The sequence below is a fragment of the Molossus molossus genome, unplaced genomic scaffold (genome assembly GCF_014108415.1).
Source record: "Molossus molossus isolate mMolMol1 unplaced genomic scaffold, mMolMol1.p scaffold_m16_p_20, whole genome shotgun sequence".
Classification (NCBI taxonomy): Eukaryota; Metazoa; Chordata; class Mammalia; order Chiroptera; family Molossidae; genus Molossus; species Molossus molossus.
In genome coordinates this window covers 35,493,056-35,515,413 of record NW_023425356.1, presented here as the reverse complement: position 1 = coordinate 35,515,413, position 22,358 = coordinate 35,493,056, and the positions used below count along the sequence as shown (strand labels likewise).

General features: G+C 46.4%; 1 protein-coding gene across 3 annotated transcripts; it reads right to left on the bottom strand.

Annotated features, from left to right (window-relative positions):
* Nucleotides 1-1,616: 1,616 nt before the first annotated feature.
* UTP25 (UTP25 small subunit processor component) lies at nt 1,617-21,890 on the bottom strand. Of its 3 annotated transcripts, none has more exons than XM_036273580.1 (12): nt 21,707-21,890; nt 20,934-20,973; nt 20,090-20,348; nt 19,422-19,610; nt 16,655-16,743; nt 15,169-15,579; nt 13,101-13,320; nt 11,570-11,772; nt 9,940-10,122; nt 9,704-9,816; nt 8,687-8,932; nt 1,617-2,301 (listed from the first exon to the last, which is right to left on the bottom strand). In XM_036273580.1, the coding sequence occupies exons 1-12, from the start codon at nt 21,811-21,813 to the stop codon at nt 2,058-2,060; spliced, it is 2,304 nt and encodes a 767-aa protein (XP_036129473.1). In that variant the 5' UTR covers nt 21,814-21,890; the 3' UTR covers nt 1,617-2,057. The 3 variants fall into 3 exon arrangements, with proteins under 3 accessions (XP_036129473.1, XP_036129475.1, XP_036129474.1); XM_036273582.1 differs by having other exon boundaries at nt 19,422-19,592; XM_036273581.1 differs by having other exon boundaries at nt 1,618-2,301; nt 19,422-19,595.
* Nucleotides 21,891-22,358: the final 468 nt, after the last annotated feature.

The window sequence follows — 22,358 nt, the reverse complement described above, 5'->3', positions numbered from 1 at the left end:
TCACAGGTTGTTCCACTGAGGACAAGGGAAGCCCATGTGTCACCACCTGGGGAGGGAGGTGCAGGTATGAAAAGGGAGACAACGGAAAGGGACCTGTGTGTCAGGCTGGAATCGGAGGCACGGTGTGGACTCATGCTTTTCAACATGCAGATACAGAAATAAATGCAGCTGTGGTACGAACGTGTGTGTGTGTGCGTGTCCACGCCCGCAAACACCCAAGCTCTGACCACTGAGGCAGCCTGGGACCAGGAGCACGCCTAGCACTCAAATCTTAGCTTGAAAATGATTTTCTACTGTAGGGCTGGAGTAGGAAAAATACAAGATGAACTTGGAATGTCTTACTGTGCCAGAAAATAAATGTCCAAGTATAAGGGGGACAAGTCAAAAAGTTGGCCTGCAGGTGCTCCTGCTCAACCCACCTGAGACCATTTAAACATCTAAAGAAATGATAGTAATGGATCACACCCCAATGAATGAAAGATGAAACTACAAGTCTATACTGATACAAATTAATAAGTAAAGGGGGAAAATGACTCTACAGTAGGAAACCTGGCAACCAGCACCTGAAACAAGCAGCCAGGTGGCGTCCTCAGTGATGGGACAATGGAGGTCGTGCTCCGCCTGCTGAGACCAGTGAGGACCAGCACCGCTCTTGTGCTGGTCCTGCCAAAGGGGCACAAATTAGACCTGATCACAGGGAAACACCCTCAGTACCCGGCCTGGTCATCTTTAACAGAACCGAGGTCCAGAAAGCCAATGAGAAGCTGGGGTACTATTCCAGAATAAAGGACCCTACAGCGAGACATGATGACCGAAAGCAGTGTGTCACTCTGAACTGCACCCTTTCCCTATGAAGGTCATTACTGGGACAACTGGCAAAACCAGAATGGGGGTAATAAGATATTAACAGCAATTTCCTGACTTGATGGCTGTTTTGTGGTTACGTAGAAAAATGTCCGTGGGTGGTTTGTAAGGAGTGACCGGCCCATCAAGTGGCAACTTACTCTTACATGGTTCCGGTTCTGTTACTTTCAATTTCTCAGTCTGAAAATATTTCAAAAAGTACCACTTCCTTTTTATCTGTTATACAACATAAAAAAATGACTACAGTAATGATGAAAACAATGATGTTGAAGATGGTTTAGGTCAACATCAAGAGTTTCACAAAATTATTTCTTGAAACAGAATAGAAATTGTTCTTTTATGTAACATTTTAAGTGTGTGTTTTAGCTGAAACATTTACTATTGTGAGTTTTTTAAAAATCAGTGAATGAATGCACTCTTCTAGGTTGAATTAAAATGGAATATTTATAGTTTTTAAAAGTTTGGTTGGGGAAAAATAACAGTTCTACAAAATCTGTGCAACCCAGCCCTGGCCGGTGTGGCTCAGTTGGTTGAGCATTGTCCCACATACCAAAAGGCTGCCGATTCAATTCCTGGTCAGGGCACATGCCGAGTATTTGGGCTTGATCCCCAGTAGGGCGCCTGCAGGAGGCAGCAGATCAATGTTTCTCTCTCTCTCCCTCTCCCTTCTTCTCTAAATATCAATGAAAAAAAAAAAAACCAAAAACCTTTATAAAGAAACAAAAAAACCTGTGCAATCCAAAATTAAGATGATATTCAGCAGAGAGAATATTCCAATTTCTCATACCCAGTTCTCACAAGCAATGACATGTATGCTTTACTTTAAGACAGTGTCAACCAGAAATAATCTGGACAAATTTACCAAGTGTAATAAATTAGAGGTAAAATCACAATAAAAGAATTTATGGCTTACAAAAAGGTTCACAAGTATAAGTTTCCTTTATCAAGTTCTTAGAGTCCCTCCCTTAACTCCCTCCTGACCTCTGAAAGATGGGAGTTACCAAAGTTTGGTTTACACTGAACTTTTCAGGGACACGGGGCCTGAAAAGAAAGAAAGTAGCGGACATGCTGCTGCCTGGTGCTCCTTCCTTGGAGTAGTCCTTCTCCCGAAGAAGTGATCAGAACTCGGCCCAAGTAGCACAGAACCAAGTATCCTGTATCACGCCACATACCATGTCCTGCCCAACAAATTCTCATCTTTCTCCCGTGATGAAGAGGTGGACGTTCTTCTTGGACTGCAGCATCTGCGCCGCCCGCTCCACACCGACCACCGCCGCCAAGCGCTGGGCATCGTACCTGGAGTAGAGGACAGAGCAGGTCCAGGCGGCCTCCTCCCCGCTGGTGGTGGCTCTCAGCATGTTACAGACTTCACTGTAGAAGTGGGGGTATGTCGGCAGTTCGTAGAAGATCAGGTTCCTGATGCCTTTTATGGTGTACCTGTCGGAAGGGAAGAGAGGGCGTGTCCACGGGAAGGTGGATGGGAAAGCTGCCCGAGACCTGCAGGGCACACAGTGCACTCCTGCTGCCTCCTGCTCGGGAAGATGACGGCCCCGATAGCAGGCCGACGTTTCTCTCATGGGGCTTAAAGGGCTTATGTGTGACAACATAGCTGAATTCCTAGTATCTGGCTTAAAATAATGATAAAATAAGTTGCATTTCTTGAGCCTACTCTTGGTAGACTGAGGTAGGGTGCAGAATGTAGTAGACTTAGGATTAGAAGTCTGTCAGAGAAAATGTAGAAAGCAGGCGCTTATGATTTAACATTATCCTTATAATCAGGCAAAACAGAATGTTCTATGATGAAGATGAGGTCAGCACCAGTACATAAAATAAACTGTAAATGCATTCCCATCAGTCTTTTCTTGTCACTCTATAGACACGTTAACTCCATGGCAGATGTCCCGAGTTCATCCATGTACAAAATCCTGCCTGAGGACCCATTAGGCATTATGGGAAAGCAATTCATTTAACAGGCAATTCTTTCCCTGCTGCGCAATGCTGGGGGGGGGGGGGGGAACCCCCAGAGACTCACTGTATGGTTTGGGTCCAGGTCAATTATGCCCTCTGGGGTACCATAACGAAAGATTTTATATGTTGACAAGCTTCTGATTTTTCCTGTTAGACTCTCATGCATTGCTGGCATTATAGACTCCCTTGGGAATTTAATTCATGAAGATAAACTTTCCTTGTCCTTTACCCCATGGCTCATCCTCTCTCTCTGGAGACCCTCCTCTTTCAGACTGTAACTGCACCGCTTTCTTGGTTCACCTTTCAACATCACCTTTCCGTACAGGAATTCTAATGGCTGAGGAACCTGAGTAAGCTGTTCTACCTCACTAGTTATTAAAACAAACAAAACCAAACACTGAGTTCCACTTCAGCTTAGGATGTAAAAAATTCAAGAGAATATTGCTCCCACACCAACAAGAAAACTCCAGATGATCTATGAGAGTATTTATTTTCTTGAGCCTAGACAGCTGATGTTACGAGGCAACCCAGTGAAGTGATTCGATGAGGTGCTAGGGAAGGGAGGGTGCTGATCTGAAACACGTGCCGATTTCTGTGGTGTAAATACTCCCACCATGGCCTGTTTCAATGTCATGCTGCTGAACTTGGAGTTGAGAAGAGACATGCGACCAGATCTCACGAGCCAGGACAGGCCAGCTTTGAGCCACCAATGACTATATTCCACAGTGACGAGCCCTCTGAAGAGAGAGCATGAGCACTATTTCACCTTTGGCAGAGAACAAGAGGAAGAGGTGAGCTGCCAAGAAAGTGAGGAGAAAGAAAACAGCTACACTTTTAACAGTTCTCAAAGGGCAAGTGTGGGCTGGGATGATAGCTCAGTATCCCTGGGCTTCCTGGTCCTTCCTTTAGTTCTCGTTCACTCGTGAGCTCTTTTCCACGGGCCTCCACTGGGAGTTCTGGGGAAAGACTGGAGGCAGGGCAGAAGACCTGAGATACCCCACTGGCACAGACATGAACCTTATATGGAACTCCCAGACCCATATTTTAAAGGAGGCAAAAGCCTAAAGCCGATGGGAAAGGGGAAAAGGTCAACTGCTGGTGGAGGAGGTTAGGTGAAGCAAAAGTCATCTGCCCCTAAGGGAGGGGCAGTAACCCCCAATTCCATCCATCCCCACAACTTATACCCAGTAAAAAGCAACAGCAGCCTGTTCCTGGGGAAAGAACTCCAAACCCATTCAACCCGAGATCCCACTGATGTGAGGGGAAGTCTGCCAGCACCAGGGGAGAAGCAGGAACTCTTTCCCACCAAGACCCCTCAGAGACACAAGAGTCTGGCTGCCGGGGGTATGGGGGGGGTGTGCAGGGGCCCAGAGAAAGTCCCACCTCAAAGCCCAGAGTGAACAGGGCCTGCTTAAAACTGAGTTGGACCCTGAGACCCCCCCACCTCAGGCCTTGCGGGAGCAGCAAGCAGGGACAGCCTGCTGCTGGAGGGGCAGCAGTGAGGGGACACTGGGGTGCAGGCCTGGGTGAAAGCTGAGAGGACAGCAGGGTGCTGAGAAAAGGCCCAGCACCACCCAGGCTCCACACGAAGCCACTGGCTGCTGGAGAAATTTAAAGTCTGTGCTGTATCGAAAGTTACTATAGTAACAACCAAACCCTGACTGGATTCCCAACTGCCACACTAGTGGCCTGGCAGAGAGAGGTGTGCCGGACATAAGTACTGCTCACCTCTGCCTCTGCATTCAACTGACAATTACACAAAACACGAAAAAGCAAGACAAAGACATCAAAACAATGAGGTTATCATTTTGACTATCAAGTCACTGGAACCAGTGGGCTTTTGCATCAATGGGCCAATGAAGTATAAATTATTATGTATTTTGGGTGGTGGGGGCGGGGAGATGGGGTAAGATCGGAGGGAGCCAATAAGTGGCAATGTGTAGCAAATTTTTAATTGGGGACAGCCTTTGAGTAATAAGTTTTCCTTTCCAATGTATCCTAAGGAATTAACTAGGCAACCATGTCATCAACTATGCATATGGATGCTCTTGGCATTATTGTAAATAACAGCATAAAATAGAGGGGAAGACGCCAATATTCCTATTAAAAGGAAAATGAGTTAATTATATATCCAAACAATGTACTACTATATAGCCATTAAATAATGCAATACACACCCACAGATTACGTACTAATTACACAGACAAGGTATCTTTACAATGGAGGGATAGATGGAGAGCAAGCAGACCCACCTTGACCGAATGATCACATTTAGCATCAGGAATAATGGGATATATGGACACTGTGGCTCTTGACAAGATGCTGTGAGAAGTAGGCAACCTCCTCTATGGGGAATTCTTACCACAAAATGTTTACTCTAAATCAGTGGTCCCCACACTTTGCTGGATGCTGAATCACCTGTTTGTTTTTTTATTTTTATATTTATTTATTATTTTTTTTATCCTCACCTGAGGACATTTTTGTATTCATCTTCAGACAGGGCAGGAGGGAGAGAGGGGGGAAGAGAGAGTAACATCAATGTGAGAGACACATCAACTGGTTGCCACCCACACGACCCCAACTGGGGCCGGGGACAAACTGCAACCGAGGTACATGCCCTTAGCGGGAACCGAACCTGGGACTCTCCAGTCCACAGGCCGATGCTCTAACCACTGAGAAACCCGGCCAGGGCTGTTTTTTTAAATACCTATGCTTGGTCCCCAGGCACTGTGAGTTAACTGGTACTGAGGTACGACCCAGGCATTCGGATGTTAAAAGCCACAGGGAATTCTAATGGACAGCAAAGTTTGGGAGCCACTAATTTAAATAGGAAAACAGACAAACTGAGACTGTGGGACTTTCTATAGAAAACTAGATTGTACTCTTCAAAAATGTCAATGTCATGAAGAAGAAAAGAGCATTATTTATTCCCAGTTGCAACCACACTGGGAGCCACAGTTTCTTCACTGCGGCGCTGCTGACATTTTGAGCCAGACAACTCTCGTGGCGACTGTCCTGTGCACTGCAGGATGTCTAACAGCATCCAGGCCTCGACCCGCTGGGACCACTAGACCACCAGTATAACCCTCCAGTGGCGACAACCATAAATGTCTCCAGATATTGCCAAATAGGGAGCAAAATTGTCCCTGCTTGAGAACCAAGACAGATAAAAGAAACACGTTAACCAAATGCGATGTATGAGCCCTACCTGCAGCTGGATTAGGGGAAACAGCTACAGGGGTAATTTTGGGGACACCCAGGAACATCTGAAGAGACTACAATATTAGACATTACTGTAGTAATGCCAAGTGGTATGACAATGGTATTGTGGTTAGATGACAGAATGTTCTTGTTTTTAGAAGCCACAGGCTTATAGGGAAAGGTCATTAAGAAGACTTGACTACCGGTTTGGGATATAGGCGGGCTCCTCCGTATGGTCTGCAGAGAACAGACCTACTACTTCTAGAACTGGGCTTCACGTACAGGAACAGGGGCCACCAGGAACACCCCAGCAGCCCTTCCCAACTGCAGGAATCCCACCTCCAGAGTTTCTCATTTGCTCCCTGGATGACAACCCTCCACAGCTCAACAGAGAGCTGTGAACCTCCCTCTCCTCTGGAGGGCCATCCTGACCAAATACCAGTCCAATTCCAAGTGTATACTGGTTTCATCTGCCCCAAAGAAAACAAATCTGCAGGGTGAAATTTTTTGCTATTTCACAGTAAACTGTAATATTTTTAACACTGCCTACTTCCACAGAGAACATAAATACAGAGTTTCAGAGCTGGATAGTAAAGCTGAAAACACATGTAATTTTCCCAAGGTCAAATAAAAAATAGAAGCACAAAGGCACTGTAGCCCTGGCCAGTTTGGCTCAGCGGTTAGAGCGTTGGCCATGGACCAGAAAGTCCCAGGTTCGGTTCCCACTAAGGGCACGTACCTTGGTTGCAGTTTGTCCCCTGGCCCCGGTTGGGGTTGTGTGGGTGGCAACCACTCGATGTGTCTCTCTCACATCAATGTTTCTCATTCTCTCTTCCTCCCTCTCATCCTCCCACTCTGTCTGAAGATAAATGCAAAAATGTCCTTGGGTGAAGATAAAAAAAAAAAAAGGCACTGCAGATCAAAACAGCAACCATCACCTTGGTGATCTCTCAAGCAAAAAATTCTGTAGTTGGAAACCCTGAGATCATTCGCAGTTACAGAACTCTGAAGCCCATTTTCCCATTCACTTTCAACACGGATACACCTATTAACCTGGTCCAGAGCACGTGCTAGGTCGTGCTAGGTTTGCCTTTACAACGACTCTGCAGGCAAAATGGCTTGGTAAACAAATGAACAGTGTAAGACAGGAGACTGTCCTGCTTACTTGAGAGAGGAAAGGCTCCTTTCTCTTAAGTAGGACATCATGTCCTCTCCTTGAAAAGCTGCTTTTTGAGAACATCCCAGCTTAATTCATACTTGCTACGACAACCACACTGGGAAGTTTTCCAACCTACCCTCTTCTCTGCAAGGACTTGCTTTCATCTGTCAAGCTGACAGAAAACTAAGGGCTCTTAAGACCTGCTGAGTATAAACTCCCCCAAAATACCACTCTCCAACATGAATGAAAACAACTTGCTGGGACAAAGCAAATAATGTCAACAAGCAGGCATTCGTGAACACTCTGGCCAACAGCCCTGTCTGCTGGATGGAGCCCATGAAATACAAACGCAGTCATCTCTCCACTCACAGATCACCTTGTCAGCAGACTGCCCGGAGAGGTCACATCACGGCAGCCCACTCTGCCTCAAAGCTGCTGCATTCCTCCCTCCCCATCTTGGTAACAAGAGCATGTCTGGGGAGCATGTCCTAACATCAGCACACAGACAATGCGATGCCAGGATGCATCACCCAATATGCTCCAAAGCCTGGAAGATTTCTGGCTCATACATTAGAAATTCTCTGAGAAAATGTGCCCCTTGTTGGTATATATAATTGAGAGTTAATAGAACAATAGAGTCAGAACTTAAATTCACTAGACATGATGTGCATCAGGAAAGACGACAAGACGTAATAGGACGCAATTTCCATCTGTCTCTAGGTGAGGGTTCAAACAGGGCTTTTTCATTTGGCAGCAGAGACTTAGTAAATCACCCGGGTGAACAAAGGGCTGTGACTATCCCAAGCTGTAACAGAAGACTCAATATTACCAACATGCGAATTAGCATGGGAAAAAAAAGGCCCATGTGACTTATTTGATCAAAATCACATGTTGCGGAAGCTAAACAAAGGCTGAAACCCTTAAATATTCAACACTAAGCCCCTCGCCTTTTGCCTCCTGCCAACCCCCAGGGGCCCCCTGCCCAGGTTCTCCTTGGGGAGGGAGTGCACGCCGACCTCCTCGGGACACACCAAACTTTCTGAACACTGACACTGCTCAGCTTCTAGCTCCCCCACCCCCGATTCTGTGCCTGTGGTTCCACGACAGGCCCCTCCCCTTCCTGCGGTCACTGTGTCGTCCCAGTCAAGAGTTGTTCGACTCTGTCCGTCTTGAGATGTATGAGCAGCTACCAAAAGTACCCTGAGCATGCACCCACTCCAGATCTCTGCACAGTCATGCTGTGGTCGCTGATTTATTGCCACAGCCTTTCCCAACAATGCCCATTTTGGAGGAACCAACCAACCACAAAGAGTTTGTCCCACCCCCAATGCTCTGGATTCATGCCGGAGGCAGAGTAGGGGAGGACTGATTGCCCCACGAAGGCTGCCGTGTGCCGTGTGCCGTGTGCCATGCGCTCAGCAGAAGCCAGGATGGCTCTGCACCCCGCTGCGCTGCCCACCAGGAAGCGGCGTTCGGAACCTGGCACTACCTCACCTTTTGTAGAAATGGAAGCGCTCTGTGAGGAGCAGGAACTGCTTCTCTCCGTGAAGGAAGAAGTGTCTGGCCCTGGAGATACCAGACTTCTGGGTGTACTCGCAGATATGGGTGAAGTTCAGGTCCTCTTTCTTAAAGTAATTTCGGAGACGCACGAAGTCAAAGTAGGAGGGGACATAGATGAGCGTGTGCGACATGACTGCATCACGATACTGAGGCAAAACCTTGTCCACGAAGAAGTGAAACCTGATTTGGAAAGGCAAAGGGCAAAGTCAACAGTCTAGAGTTGAACCCCTAGGTCACTACTAACCGAGTGACCCTGGGCAAGTCAATCTCCCTCTACCTCCTCAGAGAGGCCAATGTGGCTTATTTCATTGCAAAGTGATTACATAATAAAACTTGATAAGCACATTAAAAAAAAATAATAAGTGCTAACATCATTCATCAGAGAGAATAGATGTAACGCTAGTTATCCCAGAAAATTATTCTAGGAAGTAGCTAACATTATGCATGCATGCATGCATGCATTCATTCAGTCAGTCAGTCTTCAGTTAGTCAGTCATTTAACAAATACTTGCTGAACACTTCCCACGTGCTAAGTACCATTCTGCTACCATGGAGCCCCTGACTAAACACAATGAGGAGACAGGGAAAATACAGAGAGCATCAGAAAAATAGTTCTTGCCCAGAAGGGCTAACAATTAGTTTGTTGACATGGAATACTTTGCAGCATCAAGCAGTGTAATATAGCTTAAAACTGCCACAGTTTAGGGGGAAGAACCCCGATGTAACAGATTAACCTGCCACTACCTAACTGTGAGAACTAGGCCAAGGCACCATTTCTGTCTGGGCTTCAGTTTCCTCCTGTGACAATGGCATGATTCGGTTCAATGACCTCATCTCATCTGGCAAATGGTACTTTATTAAACCAGCAGGGAATCCAGTTGTAAATTAGTATGCCAAAGTCAATCCCTCTCTGTGGTCCCCAGGTGTCTGGTGGGACAGGAAAACAGGTACCTGGCATCAATCACCGAAGCTAGGTTTTCAGCTTCCATCCTCTGGAAGACATGTGGGAGCTGCACCAGCACATGACTGATGGAGCCTGTCATCGGGACGTTCCTCACCGCCACCTGCCAGGAGTCAATGAGAGCGTTAGGCGGCGAGCGGTCCCCGTTGTTGACCAACCGCTCTCCTCTCCTTCCACCTCCTGACCCAAACAATACGTATGCTTCATGAAGATCCAGAGAACACACCTGGCCTTGCACATTGACGCAGTACTTGTTGAACACGGAGTTAATCTGGGCATCCTGCAGGGCCCCGAACAGCAGTGTCTGGCGATAGTACTTGGACCAATTATTGAGGCTCCACATCCGCACTCGAGAAAAATCCACCCCATGTGAGTCCAAGGGCAGTAAGTTCATGTGGTTCATCAAATGCTTTCAGCAAAAAACACTACCATTAATACTTATTGAGCATTACCAATTGGGCACTGCTAAGCATTTTACACGTCTGTCATCTTATTTAACCCCATGAATAAAGTACGTACTATCATTGCCCAAATTACAAGAAAACTGAAGCTCAGATGAGTCAGAAACTTGCCTATAGTCAGGCAAACAACCCCAACAGGAAGGTAAGCTAAGACTGGCCACCTCTTAGACCTTTTGAAGAGGATCAAAATGGTACCTACAGAAATAGTCCTTTACAAGGGATTTCTGAAATGCCCCCTTGGTCACTCTATGGGTTCCTCAGTCCCACACTTGGACGAGGAGGAAAAGGACATGGAAAACAGAGCTGCTGTCCCTCGATTATATGTTCTCAAAACATCAGTAAGAGATTCCCACATGCTTTTTCCTCCAATTAAAGACTATGGACCATTTACATGTCTTTTCTATTTTCATTATATTTTTCCCTTGTAATACATGTTAAAGGGTAAGGAGCACTACAAAGTTATGTTCTACTTTATAAATAAGTACTCCCCTTTACTTGTCCCAAAACTCCTACAAGCCCTGGGGCTGTGGGAAAGGTAAGTTCTTATATGCCTTTTTTTTATCCTCACCCAAGGACATTTTTCCATTTTTTGTTCAGATAGAGTGGGAGAAAGAGAGAGGAAGAGACCGAGAGAGAGAAGCGAGAGAAACATTGATGTGAAAGGGACACATCAAGTGGCTGCCTCCAGCACAACCCAATCAGGGCCGGGGACAAACTGCAACCGAAGAACATGCCCTTAGTGGGAACCGAACCCAGGTCTCTCTGGACCGCAGGCTGACGCTCTAACCGCTGAGCAAAACTGACCAGGGTTACGCCTTTTTTTTTTTTTTTAAACCAAACCTATAGTTCTGTGATAAGGATTATTCCAAAGCACAGGTTTTTAATCCTAAAACTGACACCACCACAGAAGAAGAGGGAGAAATAAAAATCACAGCACAAATTACAGTAGGGGATATAAGCACCCTCATTTCTCTGTAAAACAAGATCTCACAGTAAGAAATCGTGAGCAGTGTTTTCCCATCTCCACTGAAGACTGATCAGAAAAGAATGAGCATGAGCCACAAGAGGAATTCTGTAGACATTTCTAGTGGGGAGGATTTTCAACCAACCAAGCAACTGACCAGCCACAGTAAAGTGGTCTTTTAGCAGAAGTGACCTTTTAGGGGAAGAAATCTTTTCTAGAGATTTGAAAATATTGACAAGAATTTTTGTCTCTTTGGATAGTTTATTGACCAATCTGTGGGTAGAAAAGGGGACAAAATTTTTCATTTCAAATTAGAAAATGTGGACCATATCCCTGTTTCTGAACTGCCTGCATTTTAATCTAGACTTAAATAACTCTGTAGGATTTAAACCAGAGCATCTAGTCCCTCTAAATTGAATGACCAGCATTACCAGGACATGCTCCCAGTTCTGCATCAGGTAAATGTCAGCTTGATCAATGATGAGAAGCTCAATAGAAGACAGAAAGTCAAAATCTCTCTTCTTCTCCCCTTCTGCACCAATGATGGTCCTCAAGCCCAGAGGGGAGGCAATGAGGATGTCCGAGGAGTAAAAGGGGGCATAGAGCCGGATGCTTCTCTGAAGTATTGCCACTCCTACACAAAACAGCCAAGTTTACATCAGTTCATTCATCACACCCAGTCATTAGCCTCCACCCTCTCAAAGCACCCGCACCCTTATACCTTCCAAATCTTTCCCCTTAGCATATAACCATGCTCAAACTGATTTGATTATTACATCATCATCATCCCTCCTTTGCACCTGTGTCCCTTCTAGCTCCCACTCCCTTCCTTTCCTTCACTGTCAAATTTCTCCAGAAAGCTGTCTCAACTTTGAAATCTCCCGCTCACTCCTCAGTGTGCTGCAGTCTGGCCTCTGATGCCCAGGAATCACCGAAGTGCTCTTGCTAAGGTCACCAATAGCTCTGTTACCCATTTACAGCACTTTAGTGTTTCTTGTCATGAATGTATAAGCAGCACTTTGAACACACCCTCCCTGAAGTGTTCTTTTCCTCGCTGGTGGTTTCCAACATTCACTTCTATTTCTGTCACTGACCTGGCCATTATCGATCTTTCCAGATTCAAATAGCTCTTCCACAAATCCTTGGATTCACCCTCAAGCTCGACTTTCAATCTACATAAAGCTCTGGATAAATTTCCTCACTAACCATGGTTTTAACATCACCTTCACCTTATTTCTAGCCCACGTCTCTTTCCTGGGCTCCAGACTAATCAGCTGTCGGCAGTACATGTTTAAAACTGAACACCAGCTCTTATCCCCTTGCACCCTGACTCCAGCCATGCTGAAGCCTGTGTCAATTCTAGGTCATGCCTGGCTTATTCACCCGGAGGCCTCTGCACATGCAGTTTCCTGTCCCCAACCTCTTCCTCCACTCTGACCACCCCCATTTGTAACTGGCTAAATCCTAATCAAATGACACTTCCACCAGGAGGCCTTCCCTAACCACCCTGTGCCCATGCTGGGTAAGGAGATTGCTTTAAGTGCTCCCAGAACACCCACTGCAACCTCTCAGGCAGGAGGGAAGTCCACCACTGTGTAGATGCTCAGTTCATTCAGTCTCCCCTATAGGCCCCTCAGCCCATCACTTCCAGCTCCCTGAGAACTCCTGCAGCACCGCCAATGCGCTACAGCTATGGGTGTGTCGACATGTCCGTTGTAATGTACGTGCGCCTTGTATATGAGCCTGCAGAGATGCTCCACTCCACTAGCCAAGCTCCCACCCGTTAACCTTGGCAAGACTCTCTATCCTGGAAGACTAGATGTCTCCAATGCACTCTGGTCCTGCTAGGAGGCCAGGCCAGGGACCCACTGAAAGAATGCCCAATTCCAGGCTTCAGCCCCCAACGCTGTGAACCTCACATCTCAGGTCCTTGGGGTCTCCCTTCTGTCAAGGAGGCATTACCGATCCTGAAGTGGTCATCGATATTGCCGACAAATACGGCTTCGTAGTCCTCAGGCCTCTTCAGGTTGGGCGGCCTCTCGTCGGGATCTGAGCCATACTCTCCGTTAAACCTCTTCTTGTTGCTCACAATTATTTTCTTCTTGCTGTCGCCCTCAAGGAGACTGATGAAGAGCTGTACCACCCGCAGAGCAGCTTCCCGGAAGGGAACCACTATCAGCACCTGCGGAGGGAGCAGAGGCGGCCTCGGTGGGGGAGGGGAAGGAAGGGCAGCTCGAGGGGAGCGGCTGGCGACCTGCTGCTGAGGAGCCTCTGTACGGCGGTGGCCCCAGCCAGAGACCACATCCATGTCAACCTCTTTGCCAGAACTGGCTCAGTGCTAGAAGCTGAGCACCCTTCACACCCACAGCACCATGTCCTGTGGATTTTAATTTCATGGCGCCATGGGAGGCAACTCGCAAGCAGAATTTGGAAATACCTTTTAAGCTAAGTCAGTGCCTTTAACAGAGGAGTCCACTAGCAAAAACCCAAGGATATAAACACACAAGCTCTTTGAGGGCAAGGAATGTGACTCATCCTGTCTTCCACAAAACTTAGCACAGTATTTTTATTTTTTTATTTATTTTTTATTTTTTTATTTTTTTTTATCCTCACCCGAGGATATTTTTCCATTTTTGTACAGATAGAGTGGGAGGGAGAGAGAGGAAGGGAGAGAGAGAGAGAAACATCGACGTGAAGGGACACATCGAGTGGCTGCCACCCGCACGACCAACCAGGGCCGGGGACAAACTGCAACCGAAGTACGTGCCCTTAGCAGGAACCGAACCCGGGTCTCTCCGGACCGCAGGCCGACGCTTTATCCGCTGAGCCAAACTGGCCAGGGCGCACAGTATTTTTATACATAGGACCCAAGGAACAAATATATGCTAAACAAAAAATGAATTAGAAATAAGTAGAGAACAAATAGAACTGGTAAGGAAAAGGACTAATGCATCACTACTTTTCTAGTACATTCTGTAGTACATTTTTCAGAAATGACGATAAAGCATTTCTGAAATAAGATCCTATTTTAATAGGCCTTAGTTTTCCAAACATTTCCTAAAATGCTTCAAGTTACAACTGCTGAGGGAGAAAAATGAAGATGCTTAATAAATTATTAATGTCTAACCCCCTTTTGTAAATAATACAATCAGTAGAAATAACCCCAATGAAAGTGGAGGCGGAACTAAAAGGCATTTTCTATCATAGCACTAAATCCACTGGAGCTTAAGCTGATGAGCCCAAATACATGTAATCATCACACTAAGCAGCAAAATCTACATGAAAAATAGGGATTTTTCTTTTCCAAGGTTTCCATATTTCTGTGGCTTAATGAAGAGACTCTGGTTCCCATCCCATCTCTGCTGGCTCTCTTCTCCTGCTTTTTTTTTTTTATCCTCACCCAGGGACATTTTTTCCATTTTTTTGTTCAGATACAGTGGGAGGGAGAGAGAGGAAGAGAGAGAGAAATATCGACGTGAAAGGGACACATCGAGTGGCTGCCACCCTCACGACCAACCAGGGCCGGAGACAAACTGCAACCGAGGTACGTGCCCTTAGCGGGAACTGAACCCGGGTCTCTCTGGACCGCAGGCCGACGCTCTAACCGCTGAGCCAAACCGGCCAGGGCTTCTCCTGCTTCTTTTTAGCAAGGTCCCTATGAATCTGGGTCTCAGTCCAGTTAGAACATGCAGGGATTAAGAAAGAAGCTCATTAAGGACCCATCCAGCTCTACAACCCCAAAGAACACATTTATAATGGAACATTATGTATGTATGTCAGGGTTTATCTTAAAGAATTATCATAGATGTACCTCCTACTCACAATTTTCCAGTTAGAGTCACCCTCAGAAATCTACCACTGAGTCATCTGCAGCCCTGCTGACACCACTGGGCCCACCAGACATGCCCCATTGGTCTCATTCATTACTCTAATCATTAAAAGACCAGAGTACCTACTAAGTGCCAGGCGCCTACATGGCAGTGCCTTGCAGTCTCCTTTTTGAGGGCAAAGCTCCCCTGCTGCCACTCACCTTGGGCCTCGTTAGCCCTTGATCCCTGAAGTCATCATCGTCACCCACCCCAAGCTTCTGGCTGCGACGCCTGCTGTTGTTGCCAAGCACCTGGGCATTGGCTTTGAGGACGTGATTGATTGCATGCAGGCAGTACACATGGCGGATCTCTTCCCCGTTCTTCAGGGCGGTCCTTTCTGGGTAGAACAAGTCCTGGTAAGAATTCATAATTAAGAAGAGCTCTTTCTGGAGGGATGTGAAGGGGCTACTTGATTTCTGAGGACCAGAGAGAAATTGGCTGTTGGTCTTGATCCAGGTGGATTCCAGAGGCTTCTGGAGATGAAGTGCCTTTAAGTCAAGGTCCTTTGGGGGTTTAAATGTTTCTGACTTCTGAAACTTGGAAGAAAAGACAAGCTTGCCCAGGGTGGGCCACTAGGGGAGAGAGAGATCAAGAACTATTGTTACAAATGAATTATAATACCTTATATTCACACAGTACTTTATAATTTACCAAGACCTCCCTTGATTTACAGTAATCTCATTTAATCCTCACAACAACCCTGCAAGTTAAATACTAGAATGCTCTTCTTACAGTTTAGGAAAGTCCGAGGTTCAGAGAGGTTATACAATTCAGACAAACTTTTCCAAGCATTTTTGAAATGACAAAATGATAGAAATGGAGATTAGTGGTTACCAAGGGTTAGGAACGGGGCGAGGGAAAAGGGTGTGCTTATCCCAGGGCAAAGGGAAACAGGAGGGGTCTTTATGTGCTGGAAGTGTTCTGCGTCATCACTGGGGTGGTGGGTAGGGGAACCTACACCTGAGATAAAACAGTACAGAACTAAACACACACACAATCGAATAGGAGCAAAACTGGGGAAGTGTGAGGAAGAGTGGTAGACTGTATCAATGTCAGCTTTCTGACAGTGATACTGTACTGTTTTGCAAGATGTTACCATTGGGGAAAACTGGGCAAAGGGCATAAGAGACATCTTTGAATTATTTATTCCAACTGCATTTATAATAACGATCTCAAAAATTTTAATTAACTGATGAAAAATAAAAACACAAATACTCCATATTTGAGTAATTTAGTTGTGAACCATTATCTGATATTTCAAACAAAGAAAGAGCAGCAGTAGCTACTGTTTTACTGACTTTATTCTGAGGTAGGCATTACTGTCCCCCTCTAACGGGGGAGAACAGTGAAGGTCAACAAGGTGGATTGACTTGCCTTAGGTCATGTTAACAGCCCCTTGCAGATGTCGGTCTAAACCCCAGTGTACTGTCTCTTAGCTTATCTGGCTCCCACATTCCAGTTTCTCAGCACCTTTTCTAGCTACACTGGTGCCCCACTAGGCTCCTCCGGCCTCCCCGTGCCCTGCCCCCCACCAAGCCATGCACTGCTGGTGTATATCCTATATTCAGGGAGACCACTCAAACCCAGGACCACGGCTTTACTTAGAACTTTCCTTCGGTGTGACTGAGATGACTAAGCGACACTTACTTTGAGCTCGTGCGTAGTTTTGGGATTTGTGGCAACAGCCTGAATTTCTTTTTCTTTCAGTTCTTTGTTCACATGTTGTAGAAATGGATCTAATTCAGAAGTAAAGAATGTCAGAACACTTGGAAGAAATGGCAGGCATGTTTGGTCTTCCTGTGAGGACGACATGCTGTTCTTCATGTTAACTCATCCCTTTCCCATCTACTTTCCCCACGCTCTCTCCCAGCCCGGGCTTGAACGTTTCTGACAGGTTCGTTTTCCTAAAGCATTCCTCTCATCACACTGCTTCCCAGCTCCAAAGCCTCTGAAGAAACTTCTCATTCTGAAATGTGGGGCACTATAGGATGAACCTCCAACCTACCTCCCCAATGTAATTTTTTAATGATATGGCCCTCAAATTCTTCTGCCTCTGTGGCTTGCCTTCCTTTAATTAAAAATTTTTATCCTCTCCTTCACCTCATTTTTGTATATGCAAATAGTATCCATTTAATGTTACCCCCTACCTCACAATAAATAACCATTTCCCAGGAGACTATGTCAGGAACGGTGCTGGCTCCACTAAGAGGCCATTCCTAGCCCTTTACAGACAGTCCCCCCCAGGGACCCTGCCTCCACTCACCAAGTGCAACACACAGATGTGCATGTTCATTCATTTACCAGACTATAAGATCCCTGAGGGCAGGCTGCATGCCTGATTTGCCTTGCATTGCAAAACACAGAGAAATACTCAATCCTCAGCTGAGTTGAGCAAATGATCCAAACAGTAGCACCTGTTCTCAGGGTTGTCTTCAGCGCTCTGAGCTGGCCACCCAACCTTCTCTTCCAGCCCCCTCATTAAGAAGCAGAGCGAAGTGAAATGAACCATTCAAAGATCCAAATGGTAAAACTTCAAATGAAACTTGGACTAATGCTTAAGGTAAGAGTGAGCTGTAAGACAAAAGACTTCTAGGTGCTAATATATCTGTATAGGCAAAACAACCAGAGATATTTTAGAATGGTTAAGACTTCTAATGCTTCCTCCAGGTTTTTAAGATTTGGCGGTTCGAAATGGGCTTTGTGCCCAAGTTCTACCTCTTTTTCTCCCTCTCCAGCATAATTAGCAGAACCAAATGGGCCAAATTAAAATTTCAGCTTCACTGTTTGGCCAGTATGGCTCAATGGACTGACTGAGTGTCGTCCCACGGCCTGAGAGGTCCTGGTTCGATTCTGGGTTAGGGCACATGCCCGGGTTGCAGGCTCGATCCCCAGTAGGGGGCGTACAGGAGGCAGCTGATAGATGTTTCTCTCTCAATGTCTCTATCTCTCCCTTCCTCTCTAATTAAAAAAAAAAAAATCAATAAAAACATATTTAAAAAAACACTTCAGTTTCAGTAATGGTAGAGGCAGGTTGAAAATGGCACTGGGACCAAAAAAGGCAGTCAGAACACAAAAGGAGACCAACCTGACTTGTCCACCCAGATGCAGGCTAACTGGACGAGAGACAACAGAGACCTGCCTAAGGCTGACACAGGCAGGCCCTGCCCAAGTGACTGTCATTTAGATAGAGCCATGGTCAAGAGGCTGAGAGACGGGGAGACAGAGTGGAGCTTCTTGGTGTTTGAGGCACTCCATGGTAATACGGACCAATCGGATTAGTTACTGAGTCTCACAAATCTGGAAAATTATTGCTCCTATAAAAAAGAGCAATTGGGCCCTGGCTGGTTTGGCTCAGTGGTTAGAGCGTCGGCCTACGGTCCAGAGAGACCCAGATTCGGTTCCTGCTAAGGGCACATACCTTGGTTGCAGTTTGTCCCCGGCCCTGGTTGGGGTTGTGTGGGTGGTAACCACTCGATGTGTCTCTCACATGTCTGTTTCTCTCTCTCTCCCTCCCTCAAGATAAATGCAAAAAAAAAGTCTTCAGGTGAGGATAAAAAAAAAAAAAAGAGGAAGTAAAGGGTAGAGAGAAAAATGCTAAGTATTTCTCCTCTTTCTCTTTTTTCCCTACTTGGGAAGAACATCAGAAGTCTTCCCCTGACCCGAGTTGTGAAAAGGGGAGGCCTGGGAAGTTGGCCTTCCCTCCCACAGTTCTTTTTTTTTTTTACATTTTTTTTCCTTTATTGATTTTAGAGCAGTGGTTCTCAACCTGTGGGTCGCGACCCCTTTGGGGGTCCAACGACCCTTTCACAGGGGTCGCCTAAGACCATGAGAAAACACATATTTCCGATGGTCTTAGGAACCGAGACACTGCTCCTGTATCCATCTCTAGGGGGGTCCGCCCACATGGGGGTCCGCCCACATGCAGATACGCCCACATACAACATGAGGAACTGTATTAAAGGGTCAAGGCATTAGGAAGGTTGAGAACCACTGTGTTAGAGAGATAGGAAGGGAGAGGGAGAGAGATATAGAAACATCAATGAGAGAGAACATCAGCTGGCCGTCTCCTGCACACCCCCTACTGAGGATCAGGCCCACAACCTGGGCATGTGCCCTGACTGGGAACTGAACCCGCGACCTCCTGGTGCATGGGTTGACGCTCAACTATTGAGCCACACCGGCCGGGCATCTCCCACCATTCTTAAGCTGTTCTGCCAAACAGCCTTCCTCTCAACACCCCAACTTCCAATACTGCCTACACATTGAAAAGCACAAAATATCTTTGAGAGGGGTCTCTTCCTAGCTCTCAATCTAGCTGCTCAAGTATCTGTTTGTATTGCTACTCATTCCAATAACAAGAGATTCATGCGTATTAGCCCATAACCCCGGTACGAAGCACCTGATGAATTCTGACCTTGTGATGCTTTCAGAGAACAGCTGCCTCCACTTTCCTCTTCGAGAAAATTGGTTTCCAGGCTGAAAAGTGACTCATGTTTTGTATCCGTAAACTCCTCCAGCGATTCTTGTGATGTGCCAGGTGGCTCGTCCCCATCTTTTCCCTCGGGGTCAGCAGGTAAGACCTTGCCTCCAATTTTGACAAACACTGTATAAAATTATTTAATCGTAAATACAATTATACATCTATTGACAAATATAATCTAAGTCTTTAGCCTATATCAACACCCATGTCTATTGCCATCATTTACTTTTAAGCAAATTCAGATGGAAAACAGATTTCAAAATTAAGCTTGACTGTTGACCCAGTTCCATTTCTAAGATGATAACTAGACAAAGAACACCAAGATGGACATGTAAAATAGTCAAAGCAGAATTATGTTCTCTTTCCTCTGATTCAGGGAAATTCTGATGAAGTCTTGGAAGTCCTAAGCAAAAATGCTATTTCTGCATTTCTCTGACAAGAAAGTCCTATGTTTTCATCAGACTCTCAAAGGTATCATTGAGGCCAACAAGTTTAGGAATCTCTGCTTTGGATCCAAACCACACAGTATAGGGCACTGTGCCCATGGGGCAATCTAGCTATGGTCCTGGCACAGATGATGGACCCATACAGAAGGTACTTACTCTCCTGCCTTTCAGCAGACTCCGCTGCTGTCTCTTCCTCCACACTGACATCACTGTCACCATCTTCACTGTTCATTTCTGCCTCATCTAGAGGATTGTCTTCTTCCTCTTCCTCTTCTTCTTCTTCCTCCTCCTCCTCCTCCTCCTCATCTTCCTCAGAAACATTCTTTAACGTGGCGAGTAGTTTGTGGTACACAGAAATCTGTTCTGGTTCACTCTCTGCTTCACTTTCAGAGTTTGAAGAATCTGAACTCTCTGACTAAAAAGAAAATGGGAATTGTAAAAACAAAATGATATTGTTCTTGTCACTACCCTATGACTATCATCAAGCAAACAGCATAACAGGCTCAGACTTTCCTAAATAAAAATGAGCTTTTGTGCAAATACCCAATCCTATTCATTCAAGCAAGCCCAGCACATTTATTTAAAACAGTTAATCTAGCTAAGACCCTAGCAGCTCTTCATCTTCGAACTGCTAATGTTCCCCCTGGGAAGAAAGCTCTAGGCTATAAGGAGATCTAACCTATTTGTCAGACATTTGGCCCATTTAAAGGCAAAATAGAAAAATTACAATACAATAAAAGAATACAGGCTAAGTGTCCTTAATAGTTCTAATAGATTGATCTCTCCGATCTCTCCACAGTTCAAACTCCCGGTTACTGTTGTAGTTATCACAATGTCATTTTCACAGACATCTGCATTTAAAATGAAGCAATATCGCTAAAATAACACCTTATATCTGAACTAGAAAAAGGTGGAAACATAGCCAAAGTTTATTACTATATATACATTTTAAAAGTAACAACCCAGAACCCACTATTATAAAGAGAGCATAAAGCATTACCAGTTGACAAATCTGTGGTTTCGCTTCCTTTCTGGAAACCCTGAGAAGAAACAGGTAATGTTTAACCGCAGGTATGTGGCAGTCAGGAAAGTCTAATGACACAACTACCAAGGAAAAAGGCAGGATAGACCGCTATAGACACCACGTAACTACAGCCAGATAAAAACAAGACATGCGCTGGAGCAGAGGTTGTAAGAATGTAACAAACAGGTAACAACTGACAAATGAGAAGTTTCACGAGGTCACATGACAAATACCGGAGACACAGAGCAACCGGTTCTCTCGCAAAAGATGGCTAGCTTTGGCAAATAAAAGACCTCAGGTCCTTTCCTAGCAACTTTCTTAATTAGCACATCCCTCGAAGTCACTGAGGCAGCGGCCCAGGGCGGCGGGGGAAGCGCTAAGACCCCAGCTGAGAGTCGCACGCCGACAGGGGCGCCCACAGCTACCGATACATCAGTCCTCCCACTGTAACCGGGTACACAGGGATGTCGCAAGCCCCACGCAACTCAAAAACAAATCCACCCAGAAAACCTCTGGCCGTAAAAAACCAGCCGACACAGCGGGGTGTGATCTGGCATAAAGTCCTGGCTCCGGAAAAGGTAGGAAGACCGACCCACCCGCCCGCTGAAAGCCCGCCGGCCCGAGCCCGAGCCCAGCCGGCGCCGGGGCAGCGGGGGGAGAGGCGGGAGACCGGCGGACCCAGCCCGGGGACACGCGCGCTCCCACCGGGAAAGGACGCGGGCTCTCCGGCCCCGCCGTGCCCCTCGTACTTGTCATAGAAGGGATGCTCCTCGCCGAAATCCCGAAGATGCTTCTTCTGCTTTTTAGTCAGGGTGTTGAGCAGCTGGCTCTGGCTCCGGCTCCCGCGCTTGCCCATAGCGAAAAACCGACCCTGTCCGCCTTCCAGGGCCGCCTTCCCCACCGGGAAGTTGTCTCTTCCACTCACCAGCGTGGGGTCGCCGGCGGCGCTTTACGGCGGAAGCAGGATGCCATAAAGCAGTCCCGCTTTACGTCGCGCGTGTACGACAGACATTAGAAATTCCTGGTTCCGATTCTGCCCCCTAGCGAGGTTCATGGGAAGCACAGGCACATGTGCCCATTTGCGCCCTGAGTCCTAGAACGGAGACAGGTAGGCGTGGGGCTGCCAGGAGAGAGTACACGGGTGGGCCTGCTTTGAGCTTCTGTTTTGGTTGTGGAACTCAGCCTGCATAAACATGTAGTAGGGAGATGGTTGAATGCAGTGACTTTATATTACACCGTAATAACACCACCCAAGCCCTGGCCCGTGTGGTTCAGTTGGTTGAGAGTTGCCCCGTGCACCAGGAGTCACCCGTTGGACTCACCGTCAAGGCACATGCCCGGGTTGCTACAAAAACAACCATAGGTAAGGGTGCCCACACATCTCACTTCATCCTCACCATA